Source organism: Lithobates pipiens, unplaced genomic scaffold, assembly GCF_037356315.1.
Source record: "Lithobates pipiens isolate NorthernLeopardFrog02 unplaced genomic scaffold, aLitPip1_a1.2 Scaffold_30, whole genome shotgun sequence".
In the NCBI taxonomy this organism is placed as follows: domain Eukaryota; kingdom Metazoa; phylum Chordata; class Amphibia; order Anura; family Ranidae; genus Lithobates; species Lithobates pipiens.
In genome coordinates, this window is record NW_027507791.1 from 87573377 (window position 1) to 87591602 (window position 18226).

At 44.6% G+C, this 18226-nt stretch overlaps 1 protein-coding gene across 1 annotated transcript in view; it reads right to left on the reverse strand.

The window, feature by feature from the left end:
• The window catches only part of STARD9 (StAR related lipid transfer domain containing 9), a 314211-nt gene that overhangs the window by 153683 nt on the left and 142302 nt on the right, over positions 1 to 18226 (reverse strand). Inside the window, exons 5-9 of the mRNA XM_077464565.1 lie at positions 17464 to 17496; positions 17185 to 17246; positions 16964 to 17076; positions 7202 to 7271; positions 4071 to 4143 (exon numbers count right to left, since the gene is read on the reverse strand). Of these exons, the coding sequence (XP_077320691.1) occupies positions 4071 to 4143; positions 7202 to 7271; positions 16964 to 17076; positions 17185 to 17246; positions 17464 to 17496 (351 nt within the window). The remainder of the gene's footprint in view (positions 1 to 4070; positions 4144 to 7201; positions 7272 to 16963; positions 17077 to 17184; positions 17247 to 17463; positions 17497 to 18226) is intronic.

Genomic DNA, 18226 nt, shown 5'->3' on the forward strand with positions numbered 1-18226 from the left:
ACTGCTGTTCTGCCTAAAGATCTAAAGCTGTTAACCAGCACCCGATGTTCAGGAATACAAAGGGAACAGGCACGCCTGCAGTGAAGACTTCTCCAGGATCCAGGTGCCTGAACAACATAGGACATACTTTATTTTAAAACGTATTTCCAAGTTTGAGAAAACACCACTCCACTTTGTTATGTACTCCCATTCACAGAGCAGTCCTAAATTATTTATTTTTATATTTCTTACCTTTCGGTTTCTTAAGGCAAGGTGTCATGGCTGACTGCAAGGTTTTTTTTAAACAATGTCAAAGTGAGTCTGTTCCAACTCTGTCCTCATTAACATACAATGAAGGAAGCAGAGACCCTAAGCCTTTAACTCTTTGTTGGGACAGGCAGTATTCAAATCTAGTTACAATTGAAAAATGAAGCACTGCCTACACAATAAAAACAACATTAATTATGGCAAGCACAGCTGCTCAGCCCCCCAACACAAAGAACTATGCCAAAATTTTCCTTGGTGGAAGGTCAAGAATGGCGTATCTAAAATAGCTAAGCTGCTGTTTTTTTTTTGTTTGTTTTTTTTACTTACTTTATGTGAATGAGGACATGTACAAATATAGAATCGTGTTATCTCAATATGGCTGCAAAAGTGGAAGCACCCTTTTAAGTGGTCCCCGCTGAAATGCAATCCATCTGTGGACAACTGTGGTTGAATCAAAGTCGATCTAGCAATGGACTTCTGTTCAACCACCTTATCAGTATATTTCTGCTCGATCAGAGCCACAGGCAATAGGCTGCACCATTGATCTGTGTATTCTGACAGCAAAATTGTCTCCCCACTGTCAGAATACAATGACACTGCAGAAAAGATTTTTCCATTCACATTGAATGTGTGCAGTGGCGTCGGGAGGGGGGCTGGAGCCCCGAGTGGGCCCCCTAAAAGCCCCGGGTCTCGAGCATTCACAACTCTATTGTTAACCCATGAGCCCGAGCAGGGAGCGATCTGACTCAGAGCGTGGCCGAGTGACATAGCAGGTCCTGCCTTCTGGAGCCCGTAGCACCTATAATGGACGTCCTACTGATAAAATGTCGGAACCACGGGATGTGTGACGCCCATCGTAGGTGCTATGGCCGCGTCACTATGAGAAGATCCCCACTCGGCACTCGGGTGGAAAGCTCTCCTTTTTTGGCTCTGGCTGCCTGCTGTCTACTGTGATGGGCACGCCGCACACTACGGCTGAACTGCAGGAGGTGGTCACATGAAGTCTGGTCAGGTATGTCAGTGTATGTCAGGTAGGGCCGTCCTTGTCAGTGCGTGTCAAGTAGGTCAGTGTAATGGTCAGTGTGGGTCAGTGTAATGGTCAGGTCAGGTAGGTCAGTGTGGGTCAGTGTAATGGTCAGGTAGGTGACTTTAGTGGTCAGCATTGATGGGCACTGGTAAGCCAGGCAGCAACCAGCAATGAGCTTACCCCCCCACACAACACCCCCCCCCCCCCCCACACACACACACACACACACACACAATTTTTACATTTTACTGGGCTTTGCATGCATTTTCATGTTTTGTGCATTTTTTTTTTTGCTAAACAATGAGGATATTTTTTCTGTAGTGACATCATGGGAGAATGTTCTTCCTGGTAATCAGTGTATGGAGTTGGGGAAATATGCCTGATTTTACAGTCCTGTTTGAAGCTGCCACAGCAACTGTCGCAGTCTTCATTGTGACTGAGCATATGGCACCCAGGTAAGATGTCTGCAATCATGAGATAACAAACTACCATGTGATCAATTAAAAGTTGAAAATACATGCAAAAATGCATGAAACTGCACAATATGTGCGCTTTCATGCACTTCATATACTTCAATGGGCCAGAAAACACAGAGAAATGCATGTAAAATCAGGCATGTCTCATTTTTTACATTCCAGAACGCAGATGTGAACGAGCTCTTTGGACCCAATGTATTTTCATGACAGGTGCATTTTTATGCACTGCAAAATGCACAGAAAAGTGCACCGATGTGAACCAGGCCTAAAGAATTGTTAGGGGGTTGAAGGTTTAAATGAATTCAGTGAATAAGGGATATTGCCATTCTACATGCTAATACTGATGTTGATTTACAAACATACTGGATTTGCCATTAAACACAGTACATCTATGACTATAGGTGGCAGGTAAAGAGGCAACTTTTTCATTTACAGTGCCTTGCGAAAGTATTCGGCCCCCTTGAACTTTTCAACCTTTTGCCACATTTCAGGCTTCAAACATAAAGATATAACATTATATTTTTTTGTGAAGAATCGCCAACAAGTGGGACACAATTGTGAAGTGGAACGAAATCTATTGGATTTTTGAAACTTTTTTAACTAATAAAAAAAATGAAAAGTGTGGCGTGCAAAATTATTCGGCCCCCTTGCGTTAATACTTTGTAGAGCCACCTTTTGCTGTGATTACAGCTGCAAGTCGCTTGGGGTATGTCTCTATCAGTTTTGCACATCGAGAGACTGAAATTCTTGCCCATTCTTCCTTGCAAAACAGCTCGAGCTCAGTGAGGTTGGATAGAGAGCGTTTGTGAACAGCAGTTTTCAGCTCTTTCCACAGATTCTCGATTGGATTCAGGTCTGGATTTTGACTTGGCCATTCTAACACCTGGATACGTTTATTTGTGAACCATTCCTTTGTAGATTTTGCTGTATGTATGGGATCATTGTCTTGTTGGAAAATAAATCTCCGTCCCAGTTTCAGGTCTTTTGCAGACTCCAACAGGTTTTCATCCAGAATGGTCCTGTATTTGGCTACATCCATCTTCCCCTCAATTTTAAGCATCTTCCCTGTCCCTGCTGAAGAAAAGCAGGCCCAAACCATGATGCTGCCACCACCATGTTTGACAGTGGGGATGGTGTGTTGAGGGTGATGAGCTGTGTTGCTTTTACGCCAAACATATCGTTTTGCATTGTGGGCAAAAAGTTTGATTTTGGTTTCATCTGACCAGAGCACCTTCTTCCACATGTTTGGTGTGTCTCCCAGGTGGCTTGTGGCAAACTTTAGACAAGACTTTTTATGGATATCTTTGAGAAATTACTTTCTTCTTGCCAGTTTTCCATAAAGGCCAGATTTGTGCAGTGTACGACTGATTGTTGTCCTATGGACAGACTCTCCCACCTCAGCTGTAGTTCTCTGCAGTTCATCCAGAGTGATCATGGGCCTCTTGGCTGCATCTCTGATCAGTCTTCTCCTTGTCTGAGCTGAAAGTTTTGAAGGACGGCCAGGTCTTCGTAGATTTGCAGTGGTCCGATACTCCTTCCATTTCAAAATGATCGCTTGCACAGTGCTCCTTGGGATGTTTAAATCTTGGGAAATCTTTTTGTATCCAAATCCGGCTTTAAACTTCTCCAAAACAGTATTACGGACCTGCCTTGTGTGTTCCTTGGTCTTCATGATGCTCTCTGCGCTTTCAACAGAACCCTGAGACTATCACAGAGCAGGTGCATTTATACAGAGACTTGATTACACACAGGTGGATTCTATTTATCACCATCAGTCATTTAGGACAACATTGGATCATTCAGAGATCCTCGCTGAACTTCTGGAGAGAGTTTGCTGCACTGAAAGTAAAGGGGCTGAATAATTTTGCACGCACCACTTTTCTGTTTTTTTATTTGCTAAAAAAGTTTAAATTATCCAATAGATTTCGTTCCACTTCACAATTGTGTCCCACTTGTTGGTGATTCTTCACAAAAATTAAAATTTTATATCTTTATGTTTGAAGCCTGAAATGTGGCAAAAGGTTGAAAAGTTCAAGGGGGCCGAATACTTTCGCAAGGCATTGTATACAATTATCAACCACATACTTTTTCCATAATCATAAGAAATGCAGTTATCAAATATAGCTTTATATTTACATTGGTTCTTATTACACATTTCCAAAATAAGACTAACATTAGTAATAGAAGAAGAAATGTTCTGTTTCAAAGAAATGATTCCAGCAAGTTTTTGTAAGCCAACAGGCTCCAGTGAAGAAAATCCAGCTCTATTGTTTTATTATCAGCCAAGTGATGTCACAGAATTCCAATGTTGGAATACTAACCTGGGTATACTGGATGGTGAAAATAGCATGAGACCGACTGCTGGCATCATGGATGTGTGTGGCTGCTGTAATCCTGTGAGTTCAGAAAAAGCACTGAATAAATGTACAAAGCAAAATACTTCCTAATGATAGTAGTCACTCCAAATCTACAAAAAATTGTCTCCTCTTGGATTAAGGAAAAAAAACAAAAAAAAAACAAAAAACAAATACATGAGCGTTGAATGAGGTTGTAGGGAGAGTAATCTCAAAATTATATTCTTTGCAAAAATCATCTCTCCATATTTACTGGCAGAGTAAAGATTGGGGCACATTACACATTATACCCATTTTTATATTTACGTGTAACAATACAGATTTTCTTCCTACAAAAATATGTGCATTTATTATTTTACTTTAACTTAGAATTCCAGGCTAACCCTAACTAATTTAAAAAAATGCTCCCTTCCCCCTCCTAACACCTGTGTAAGAAAGATGCATGAATTTACCTATATTCATGATACTTCAGTCATGACATCACAGAGACGGTCCATTCTGTGGCAAGATCACGACAATATGGTTGGGATCCACCCACATGCCTGGACCGGCACCCGGTTCAGCCTCTCAGCAAGCCCCTGAGAGCCTGAGCCAGCCGCTCCCACCCCCTCCACAGCCCAGTGCTCTAGTGAACGCAGGGAAAAAGAGCAGAGAGACAGTGACTGACGGTCACCAAATCTCTGCTCACTGGGCTCTGAGAACTGAGCAATCAGCAGTCTTTGATCACTCGGTTCTCAGCATTAGAGCCGGCGAGGGACAGATGCAACATCCACCTAGGTAAGTATAATAAAAAAAAGCACCATACTTCTCTTAAGTTAATCAATAAAAGATATCACATTAATCGATGGGTAACACGGTACAATACAGTACTACATATACACACACACACACACACACACACACACACGTAAAAGAGATCTTAAAATTTATAATATTTTTCGTGCACATGAATTATTTTAAAACACCTTGGGGTTGGTTTACTAAAACTAGGGCACACCGAAACTGGTGTAGCTTTGCATAGTAACCAATCAGCATCTAACTTGTTCAATTAGGCTTTGACAATAAGAATTAGAAGCTGATTGGTTACAATGCACAGCTGCACCAGATTCTGTTTTAGTACTCCGTTTTAGTAAATCAGTATGTATAGTTTGTATTTACATATGTGCCTGGGTGCAACCATATTTGCTCATTTACTCTGCTCTACTTTGTGGCTCCATACACACTAGAGTTTTTTTAAGTTCCTAGAATCCATTAGCATTTTTTTCTGCTCCTGGAAGCTAAATAGTGTTCCCCTATGTGTCCATGCACACGACTTTAGGCTATTAGTGTTTTTTGAGCTTCAGCATCTATGAGCAAAAAAAAATGTTTTTGAAGAGATTTGAGCGTTTTTCCAGCAGAAAAAAAATGCTAAACACTTCTAATCACTACTAAAATGCTCCGAACAGCTTTTTTTCTAGTGTGTTTTATGTACTGTAAATACGCTAATAAAACGCCAGCGCTCTTAAAAGCTACTAAAAGCTGGCACAAAAACGCATTTTTCATCCAGCGTTTTTTTCTAGTGTTTTTTTTTTTTAAGCTTATAAAAAATGCTAGTGTGGATGGAGCCTATAACACAGTGGTCATGATTCACTGCTCTTTTTCACGATGCAAGGCCATTGAAAATTAAGCATTGCTTAGAAGAATTATATTGTATATCAGCAGTTTTTAGGGAGTTATAAAGTCCGTGTAGTTGCTATATCCCCTTCTCTACATTTACTGAAATAATATGGAGAAACAAGCTCCTGTGTCACATCAAGATGACTTCACAGTAAACACTGCAATAAAAATCTGCCTTGATGACACATCACAGGGTATCCCCTATTTCCTAGTGAACAGGGGTTTTTGACTCTTCCATCTTTCCTCCATTTTTGTAGAAAATGTAAATGAAATAACAAAAGAAAGTCATTATTAGCCCTGTCTGTAAATAAAACTTAAAAAAATGCATATTAATTCTTTAAAAAATAAAATAAAATACCGTATATACTCGAGTATAAGCCGAGATTTTCAGCCTCTTTTTTGAGGCTGAAAGTGCCCCCCTCGGCTTATACTCGAGTCATCGCTGTCTGCCCGCTCGATCAGCGTGTCGAGCAGACAGACAGCGGCCATTCTATAGTTCAAAAGCCGCGCCTCCGGCTCCGCCTTCGCCTGTGATAGGCGGAACACTGAATTTCCCAGCAGCCTGTGTTCCGCCTATCACGGACATCGTATCATCCTCGTACTACGGACGAGGATGATACGATGTACGTGATAGGCGGAACACAGGCTGCTGGGAAATTCAGTGTTCCGCCTATCACAGGCGAAGGCGGCGGCGCAGCTTTTGAATTTTACAATGGCCGCCGAGGCGCCGACGAAGAGGGCACGGGACGGAGGCAAGGCAAGGCACGGCACGGCACGGCACGGGACGGGACGGGACGGAGGCAAGGCACGGCGGCGAGGCACGGAGGCAAGGAGGCTCGGCACGGGACGGAGGCTCGGGACAAAGGCTCGGGACACAGGTAGGCTGGACACACACACACACACACACACACACACACACACACACACACACACACGGATGGATACACACACACACAGGGATGGATGGATGGATGGAGACACACACACACAGGGATGGATGGATGGATGGATGGAGACACACACACACAGGGATGGATGGATGGATGGACACACACACACACAGGGATGGATGGACGGACACACAGGGATGGACGGACACACAGGGATGGACGGACACACACACAGGGATGGACAGGCATGTCTTACCCTCGGCTTATACACGAGTCAATAAGTTTGCCAGTTTTTTTGGGGGTAAATTGGGGGCCTCGGCTTATATTCGGGTCGGCCTATACTCGAGTATATACGGTAATGAGTCACTGTTTTTAAATTATCACTGTGATACAAGTGCCAGAAGAGAACTAGCTGGATAGAGTCCAGACTAAGGGGGAGCAGCAATCAGCTAAGTGTAAGCACAGGAAGCAAAAATAGGTAAGTAAAAGTATGAAACGTAGAACTTCTGACATTGAAACAGTGAGGCAGGCATGTCACACATCACTACGTACCTGTTCTCCATTCCTTCCTCCAGCAAGGCTACAACTTGTTCATAACTGGTGACTACATGCTGGGATAGCCCTGTAATTTAAAAATAAATAGTTACATACAACTAATTAGAAACTCTGAACAAATTTATGCAAGCATCATAAAAAAACATGACTTTTAGATTGTAAGCTCTAACGAGCAGGACCCTCTGATTCCTCTTGTACCAAATTGTAATGTAACTGTAATGTCTGCCCTCATGTTGTAAAGCGCTGAGTAAACTGTTGGCCCTATATAAAACCTGTATGATGATAATAATGAAATAAGTTAAAATAAACATACTTACAAAGAATGTTCTAAATTCGAAATGTACCTGAAAACATTGTTTACCTCTCTCCTACAAACAGGAAATTTAGGGAACAGCGCAGATCATGGAGGACCCTGCTGCGGTAGGTAGGTGTTTGAGGATGGAGGGCTGTAATTGAACTGGAGCGTTTTTTTTTTTACCTTTATGATATGAATACATTGAAGTAAAAACGCTGAGCTTTTAGTACTACTTTGATTCTGAATGATTTTTTAATTTCTGCTGGTGTCCCTATAAGAAGGGTTTCCTCTACCTCCCTTAGCCCCTGTACACACGGTCAGAGATTTCCACAACCAAATCCGTCGGATTTTGCCCATCGGATCTTGTCCGAAACTGTTGCATACACACGGTCGGACAAAGTTGGCGAAAAATCCGATCTTTCAGAACGTGATGATGTAATTTCGTTACGATGGGACTACATTCAGGCTAGTAGCCAATAGCTTTGATGTAGCAATTTGATCTGAGCATGCGTGGCACTTGGTCCGATCAAAATTCTCTACACATGATCGGAGTATGTCCGATCGGCCCAGTTGGTAGGGAAATATTTCCAACATGTTGGAAAATTGGGTCCGATGGATATTCGGACGGAATCAGTCCGATGCATACCACACACAGTCGGATTATCTGACAACATAGTCCGATAGGACACATTCCAACGGATTCTCCGACCGTGTGTACTTAGAGTTGCTTAGAGTTGCCACCTCATCCCTTTAAACCCCAACACATATTAATAACACAGGTTCTGTGGCTGATTAAGGTGGTAATTAAACTCACTTAGTGCCTTACCTGCATTTAATTAGCCTCAGAACCTGTGTAATTTATATGTGTTCCTGTTTAAAGGGATGATGTGGCAACTCTAACCTCCCTGTTCTGGTCACACAGGGATAGCAGACGGGAAGTGAGGGGGAAAGTCTTTCAGCAAAGGTAGAAGCGCCAACAAAAAGACAATTTATTAGGGTAAGGCCGGCCATACACGGTTTAAATTCAGCAGGAACTGGCCGAGTTTCGAACTTAAAGGGCAGGCTGAATGTACCAAGTTGATCAATCGATCAACTTGGGTACAACCAGCCTGCTAGATTTTTTTTTTTACATTACATTAGTACATGGTAAAAGAATTTTGATTAACATACAGTCACGTAAAAACAAAGAAAAATCAACAGCACATCAATTACCTGTATACCTGCCAGATTTTTATGTGATTATCACTAGAGGCTGCTATAGCCGCTAGAAATAATCACTGTCTTCTCCCACTGTGGGGACGGCTGTAGTTGCAGGAAAGAAATTCGCACAGTGTATAAGCTCACAGATGGCAAAAAGCAAACCTTCCAGAACTTCTTCACTCTAGCCCAAAGTACTATACTTTATACTATACTGTTTTTGCTGGTTTTAGCTTTAAAAAAAAAAAACAACATAGAATGGTCTGAAAACAACAGATTATAGGTAATATTTATTAACTTTAGGTTTTCCTTGCAGCGTTCATACAAGGTTATAAGCAATGTAAGCACATTAAGGCCGCGTACACACGCGCGGACTGTTCGCCCAACTTTGTCCGTCCAACAGTTTCGGCAAACAGTCCGCTCAAACTTAGCATGGACGGACATGGCCACACACGACGGACGAACAGTTTGCTGAAACCGTGCGCGATGACGTTTCGGCACGCACGACGGATCGAAAATTTCGACGTCCAATACACTGCAATGCAACCTTCCGACGTGGAAATCCTTTCTGAGCATGCGCGAGACTTAGTTGGCCGAACAAGCCTACACACGAGCGAACAGTCCGCTGAAACCTTGTTTCAGCGGACAGTTTTTCGGAATTTCCGTAAGACCTTGTTCGGCCAACTGTCCGCTGAAACTGTCCGCTGAAGCCCCACACACGAGCGGACTGTCCGCCCAAACACTGTTCAGCGGACAAGGTTGGGCGAACAGTCCGCCCGTGTGTACGCGGCCTAAGAGTTTTTGCCACAAGGAGGCAATACATCACTAAGCATACAAGATTGAATTGATCCAGATTCTTATTATTCTAGTACCAAAAAAAGTAACACAGTGGTGCTCAATTTTCTTGATATGGGAAGCCTCAAGTGCAGCCTTAAACAAAGAGTCATACATACAGTTTAGGAAATATTCAGTTTCAGAGCCAGCAGATGCACAGCATTATATAGTCAAAGAATATGGGCATGATACAAGAGATGGTCAGATACTGTGGAAATAATACAGGAGATGGTCCGATACTGTGGACATAAATTAAGAGTTGGTCAGAGACTACAGATGTGGTACAGGATCTAGCCAGAGACTGCAGTCATGATACAAGAGATGGTCAGACTGCAGACTTGTGAACATGCCATGGGATTTGTTAGAGACTGAGGACATGTTTCAATGCTTCAGAAGATAGTTATAGAACGTGTTGCATGAGACTGATTGAAATCATTGCTATAACAAGGCAACTAGAAACACAAATTAGTGTTACAGGGAACCCAAGGGCTGCACAAAAAAGTGCCACAGGTTTTCCTGATGTCAGTAATCTTGATATATCAGTTAAACTCTTCCCATATAATTAAAAAAACATTTCTTACATGACTTGTCTTCTGTAGACACTAGATAAGTTCATGAAATGCTTATAGACAAATTGCTTTACTGCAGAATTAACATCTGCTCCAAAAAAGAAGTGTCTGAATATTTCTGATAATACTGGGGAGCTCAGATGTCTCAAAGAACCAAGATAAAGGGCAGGCACATAGGTAGAAGGAACAGGCAAGCAGAACAAACACACCGAGCCAATGAGAAGGAGAAGCAGGTGCACTGCCAGGGCCACTGATGGGGGGGGGGGGGGAACCACCAGTCCTCTTGTAGGGACCCAAGAACACAGGTGGGCTCACACAGGGAGGGGGGATTAGTGATGGACAATTGCAGAACTCTTCCTCCAGCAGCTGAAAGCTGGTCTCTCCCCCTCTCCCTGTTGCCAGCTTTTATCTGCTGAGAAAGACAGTCCTCCTTCATTAGTCCCACTCCCAGCGCTGGCTCTAATCTTAACTCTGCTCCTGAGTTTGTTATCTCTGTAACTTTGTTTTCTGACACTTGTGGCTTACAAGTAGTGATGGACGACGGGACGTTTCGCGAACGCGGCCGAAAGTTTGCTAACCGCAAAATTTGCGACGGACCCCATTGACTTTAATGGCAGGCGAACCTTAAAAACCTCCAGGTCATATTTTCAGCCACAAAATACTTTCTAGCTGTGCACACACAGTCCCACAACATGGACAATGACATAACAAAAGTATGAAGTGAATCTGGGATCGACAACGACAAGCATTCTTTTTTTTATCTGTGAAATTGACAATTCAGGAGCGCATGAAGGCCATGGAGGAGAGGCAAGGTCAGGGCAGGCTATGAAGGGGGTGCAGGTGATGATCAGTGCCAGTCAGGGCAGCGCAGTGCTGTGCCAGTGTCCCAGTGTGCCAACCTGTGCTTGAGCCCATCCCTCTGCCTAGCCCCCACCTATGCAGGGATCCACTGCGGTGGTCCGGAGGTGCCAGTCCAGTGCTGATCCTCAGCCACGGTGCTGGCACTGCCTGCTGATTGGCTTCTCCGCTGCCATCTCCCTCACTGTCTGAAACCAGCACTGCGATAGAGACTGAGCACTGACACCAGCACCGAGATAGAGAGAGAGAGCACTGACACCAGCACCGAGTTAGAGAGAGAGAGAGCACTGACACCAGCACCGAGAGAGAAATAGCACTGACACCAGCACCGAGAGAGAGATAGCACTGACACCAGCACCGAGAGAGAGAGAGCACTGACACCAGCACCGAGAGAGAGAGAGCACTGACACCAGCAACGAGATAGAGAGAGAGAGCACTGACACCAGCAACGAGATAGAGAGAGAGAGAGCACTGACACCAGCACCGAGATAGAGAGAGAGCACTGACACCAGCACCGAGATAGAGAGCACTGACACCAGAACCGTGATAGAGAGCACTGAGACCACACCAACACCAAGATAGAGAGCACTGACACCACACCAGTACCAAGATAGAGAGAGAGAGAACTGACACCAGCACCAAGATAGAGAGCACTGACACCAGCACCTCGCTGGGGGACCCAAAAATATGACACCGATCAACCTCTTCAAACAGGAGCGTACGGGCATATAGTACAGTGTGCTTTTTTTGTACAAGGAAGTGAGCCAAAAGGTAGAAAAAAGGTCAGTGTGCTCGATTAAATAAATTGTTTATAGAGTTATGCATATACATGGTCTACTGGTCACATGTGTTAAATTCCTCTGAGATCCATGCCTCATTCATTTTTATAAATGTGAGGTAGTCAACACTGTCGTGAGCTAGGTGAATGCGCTTATCGGTCACGATCCCCCCTGCTGCGCTGAACATCCTTTTGGACAGGACAGTGGACGAGGGGCAAGCCAACAGTTCCATTGCAGATTGGGCAAGCTCTGGCCAGAGGTCAAGCCTGCCCACCCAGTAGTCCAGGGGTTCATCACTCCTCAGAGCGTCCACATCGGCCGTTAACCCGATGTAGTCGGACACCTGTTGGTCTAGGCGTTCCCTGATGCTGGATCCGGATGAAACCTGTCGATGGGTTGGCTGAAAGAATTACCTCATATCAGAAGTCGCCAACACATCTTCAAACAGCTCTCTTCTTGCAGGCGCTGTTGGATTGGTACCCGCAACTCTTTCTCTGGGAGTGGAATTCCTCCTCTGCCAGCGCACGCAAAAGTAGAATGCAGCATTTCACGAAGCAAGGCCTGTAAGTGCTCCATTCTGACAGCCCTCTGTGACGGTGGTAACATTTCCGCCATTTTGTGTTTGTACCGGGGGTCTAAGTACGTTGCCACCCAGTGCTGGTCCTTGACCTTTATGCTTTTTATACGGGGGTCCCTGTTAAAACACTAGAGCATGAAGGCCCCCATTTGCACTAAACTGGAAGCGGTGTGGTGGCCTGGCTCCTGCTCATCATCCAGGATAATGTCGCCCTCCTCGTTCTCCTCTCTCCATCCACGCACAACAGGGATCCCCCTGGGAATTCATCCAGCATTGCGACTTCCTCATCTTCCTTCTCCTCCACGGCTTGATCAATGACACGACGCAATGCACGCTCCATAAAGAAGGCATAAGGTACCATGTCACTGATGGCGCCATGGCTGCTACTGACCAGTTTAGTGATCTCATGAAATGGCCGCAGAAGTATGCATGCGTCGCGCATGAGCAGCCACTGGCGCGGTGAAAAAAAACCTGTTCTGCTGCAGAGTTTGTACAGGTAGTCGTTAGGCTGTTCCAGCAGAAACGTGCAGTTATCAAGCATATAGAAGGTTGAGTTCCATCGCGTCAGGCAATCGCAAATAAGACGTCTGACCGGCAGATTGTGTCGCCGCTGAATGTCAGCAAGGCGAGCTATGGCCATGTAAGATCTTCTGAAATGGGCCAAGACTTTCCTTGCCTGCTGCAAGATGTCCTGGAGCCCAGGGTATTTGACAACGAATCGCTGCACGACCAAGTTCTAAGACGTGCGCCATGCATGGCACGTGTGTAATTTTGCCCTGTTTCAATGCGCTAAGCAGATTGGCATCATTGTCACACACCACTTTACCAACTGTCAAATTGAGTGGTGTTAGCCACTGATCTGCCTGTGAACGCAAAGCTGAAAGGAGTGCAGGGCCAGTGTGGCTCTTGGCTTCCAGGCACAACAGACGCAGCGTGGCATGGCAACGTCTCACCTGGCATGTCGAATAGGTTCTGGGGATCTTGGGCTGCGCAGCGGAAGAGACGCTAGCAGCGGAAAAGGAGGAGTCAACCGAGGAGGAGAGGGAGGAGGATGGAGTAGGAGGAGGAGAAGAAGAGCCAGGCCTGCATGCAATAAGTGGCGTTAATACCAAATCTACATGGGTGCCATGGGTTACATGCTTGACGGCTGTCAGAAGGTTCACCCAGTAGGCAGTAAAAGTTATATACCTTCCCTGTCCGTGTTTGCTAGACCACGTGTCTGTGGTCAGATGTATCTTGGCACCGACACTGTGTGCCAGATACATTCACTTGCCACTGAACATGGCCATATAGCTCTGGGATGCCCTTCTGTGAGAAATACTTCCTTCCTGGGACCTTCCATTGTGGTGTTCCAATGTCCACAAATTTTCGAAAGGCCTCAGAGTCCACAAGTTTATATGGCAGTAGTTGGCGGTCTATCAGTTCTGACAAGCCAGCCGTCAACCGTTGGGCAAGAGGGTTATCCAGCGTCATAATTTTTTTACGCTCGAACATTTGGCCCATGGAAGCCTGCCTTTTCCAGAAAAATATGAGGACGGCATGATGGAAGGTGGAGTGGAGGACAATTGTGAGGAGAGAGGAGAAGGAGAAGTAGAAGACGAGGCTGGACGGTGAGAGCCTGGAGTGTGGCTTTGTGGGTTCCGTTGCTCCCACTGGGCTCGGTGATGGCAGCTCATGTGCCTTCTTAAAGCGGTCGTCCCTAGGTGAGTGTTGGGCTTAACGCGACTTATGTGTTGACTGCAAAGATTGCAGATGGCAACACTATTGTCAGCAGCGGACACGTTAAAAAAAAGCCCACACTGCGGAGCTATGTGCCGGCGTTCTGGGAGCGCCAGATGTGACCGTACATGGTTGATGCCTCGCTCCTGATACATTAGCAGTCTGCTTTGTACCTCCTGTGCAATCCAAGTTCCGCCTGATTCTCCTCCCTATCTGCTGGTCCATATCGCCCTCTGAACTCCCCTTCTCTTCCTCTCTTGTGTGCACCCACGTGACATCACTAGACACGTCGTCATGAACGTCACCTTCCCCACCGCTATAATTAGAGATCTCGGAGTAGGCAGCAACAGCGGGGACCAACCTCCTTGGGCTGATCTGGGTACTGTCGTCAGACTGCTGAGTGGCGGCTGTTGCTATCCTGTTGCTTCCTGATCCAATGCCAAGAATGGCTGCGCATCGGAAATGTCTTGTGATGGATCGGAAAATAATTCCTGTGACTCAAGCGGAAGGTATATGGTGGTGGTGTTGGTGGTAGTGTCTTTGGGGGTGCACACAGCAGAGAGTGAAGAAGAGGGTGCAGATCGAGAGGATGAGGAGGGTGCAGAAGAGTAAGGCTGAGTGAGCCACTCAACCAAGTCTGGTGCGTCCTTTGACGTAATCGCACGCACCTTCTGCAATTTGCCACTTTGGCTCAAGCCTGTTGCTCCTGCCATACCCCTACCACCCCTGCGGAAGGGCCTGCCTCTTCCTCTGCCTGTCATTTTTTAAATGACCCTGTGACAAAAGTCTCTAGAGAAGTGCAGTATGTATGTGGAAGAAGGTATATAACACCCCACTTCAATCTGTCGTTTTTGGGGGCCACTGGTCTATCACACCAGTTATAATACTTTTTTTTTAACTGCGTTTGTCACTCTTTGTAGTATCGCTGCAGAACCACTCAGCAGTCAATGCTCCACAGTGGAAATGCACTATACTATGCTTTCCATATGTGCAAGTATTTTATACGTCTATTACACTCCTATATACTGCACACCAAATAATACACCTATACCAGTCCTTAAAAGTAGTAATAGTAGCTAGCTAGTAGCTAGTGAATTGCAGACTGTCCCTGCTCCAAAAACCAAACTGTCCCTCCCTACACTGAGAAACTACAGCAGCAGAATCGGTCAGCAGCACAGCAGTGCAATGCACTATATATGAAAGAAAGTATATTATACGTGTACAACCCAATATACTGTACACCTATAAAAGGACCTTCGTGGACCTAGTAGCTAGTGATTTGCAGACTGTCCCTGCTCCAAACACCAAACTGTCCCTCCCTACACTGATAAAAGACAGCTGCAGAATCAGTCAGCAAGCACTCAGCAGCACAGCAGTGCACAATATACTTGAAAGAAAGTATATTCTAAGTGTATTACACAACCCTATATACTGTACACCTATACCAGTCCTTAAAAGGACCTTTGTGGACCTAATAGTAATAGCTAGTGATTAAACTGACTATCCCTGCTCCACACAGCGTCCTGTCCCTACACTGACAAAAGACAGCTGCAGAATCGGTCAGCAGTGCACTCAGCAATCAGCAGCACAGCAATCAGCAGCAGTGCACCAGAATATACTTTGTAGCTTTGAAAGAAATTATATTCTAAGTGTATTACAACACCTATACCAGTCCTTAAAAGGACTTTTGTGATTAAACTGACTGTCCCTGCTCCACACAGCATCCTGTCCCTACACTGACAAAAGACAGAATGTAAAATGGCCACCAGATCAGGTCTATTTATAAGGTAGGGGGTATGTCCAATTGTCCATGTGCTGAAATGTCTCAATTGGCTGTCCTGTACCCCATGATGGGGGTCGCATCGCGAACAAGCAAAGTTTGCCCCAAACCAACCGCCGGGCAAACCGCAAGGCAATCCCTACTTACAAGTAGAAATCAGTATTTTTTGCTAGAAAAAATAGTAACCATGGTAGCCACATTGTTTTCTTTTTCTTTTTTCACAGGTAGAAAGCCACATTGTATTCCAAGTTCTTTCAGGAGTAAGGGAAGATATTTGCACTTTGTAGAAGAATTAAAATTCCATCAAATGCAGTCAAAATTCAAGTCTGGTTACTAAAAATCTGGGGGTAGGGCACCCACACAACATCAGTGGTTGTTATGACAGAGGAGGGGGGAACCTGCGCTGTGGTGACTGGCTGAAGGTCCGGGTAGAACTGTCACTGTCTGACTGACCACGATCTGCCTTTTAGTGATACGTGGTATAGAATATGTCACCACTATTTAAAGAGGGATTCCACCAAAAAAAAAAAATTAAAAGCCAGCAGCTATAAATACTACAGCTGCTGACTTTTAATAAATGGACACTCACCTATCCCGGGTTCCAGCGATGCCGGCAGCCGAGGCCGATCGATCGCTCGGCTCTCGGCTGCTGCCGCCACCATTCTAGGTGAGGGAATCAGGAAGTGAAGCGAATCGGCTTCACTTCCCGGTTCCCTACTGCGCATGCGCGAGTCGCGCCGCGCAATAGGAAATCTCCGCGCTGTCACTGGGACCCGTGTGTGTCCCAGCAGACAGCGCGGCAGGGCAGGAAATGGCGTAGACTCCCACGGTAGTCTATGCCCGGAAGTGGGTGTAAATACCTGTCTTTGACAGGTATCTCCACCCCCCTCCCCCCTGAAAGGTGTCAATTGTGACACCGGAGGGGGGGAGGGATCCGATCAGCGGAGGTTCCACTTTAGGGTGGAAACCCGCTTTAAGTACAGAAAATATATTTAAAAATTATTTTCTCAAGAAAAAGTAGATGAACTTCCAGATTCTGTATTTTTCTAGGACAGGTGTGAATCTGACTGGTAACTTTTAGCTGATAAAGACAGTTTTTAGTTCAGCCACTTTCAAAAATGAAGGCCAAACATGCACATAACATTGCATACCTTGAACATATGGGCCTTTTTCTGGGTGTTCCCGAACCCGTAAAGTGTAAGGTTTCTTCTGGTCTCCTTGATGTAACAAGTCCCGGACACGTTCCTTATAAATTTCTAGAAAGCTTAAATAAATACGTTAAAATATTACAATAAAAGCTATGAAAGTGAACCTAATAAATGATATAAGACAGACGTAGAATCATGGTTCATACAGATTGATCACTCCTTACCTCACTTCTATCCTGAATGAGGATGCAGTGCCTAGGGGATCAGCATTATAGCAGAAGAGACCCTTTGAGAAGAAAACACATTACTGTGCACCACAAATTATCCACCATGATACATTTCTCAGGAAATAAAGGCCAAGATGCTGACAGGAACTCATTCCACTCATTCACATTTAGAAAGGAAATTTAATATTTTTATGGACAGAACATAAACTTACATCTTACTATATCTGATATATATATTATTTTAATATATATATTTGTAAAGAAAAATGGACTTACCTCACAAATGCGGGGTGTTAATCCAATAGATGTCTGTGAATAAAGCAGGAAATGCAATTATAAATGCAAATAGAATTTGTCCATGTAAACTAACATCGGAGTGTTCGCGCAGGCACCCATAGATGTCTGCACACCCCAAACTCTCTTCTACAATGCTCCTGATTTTGGAGATCCAATACAAAAAAGGTCAAATTCAAGAGTTTATTCACAAGGAAATAACAAATTTGACAGACCGCTTCACTGACAAAAAGACCACAGTGAGAGGTAAAAGGAAGAGGTGGTGTAGCTCCACTTTTAGGTTTAGATGAGCATATCAGATTCAAAAACAATTAGTACACTCATCCTTTGAGCATTTCCAGCCCAGTGGTCAGATATACTGTGTATACAGCTATGGAAGCAAGTGATTATACCATTATCATGGCTGGAGCTGCCACCGCAATCCTGCTATAATTTATTTTCAGTTGAATGACTTTACTGTAAAAACATGATTTTTATAACAGCTTACCTGTAAAATCTTTTTCTTGGCGTACATCATGAGACACAGAGCCTTAAGTAATTACTTAATGGATAATAGGCTACCTTCAGGTGTTGACACTGGAAAACCCAATCAAGGAAGTTTACTCCCTATATAACCCCTCCCCCTTCCAGGAGCATATCAGTTTTTGTAGCAAAGCAATATACTTAATCCCAAAAGAGGGGAGGGACCTCTGTGTCCCACGATGTACTCCAAGAAAAGGATTTTACAGGTAAGCGGTAATAAAAA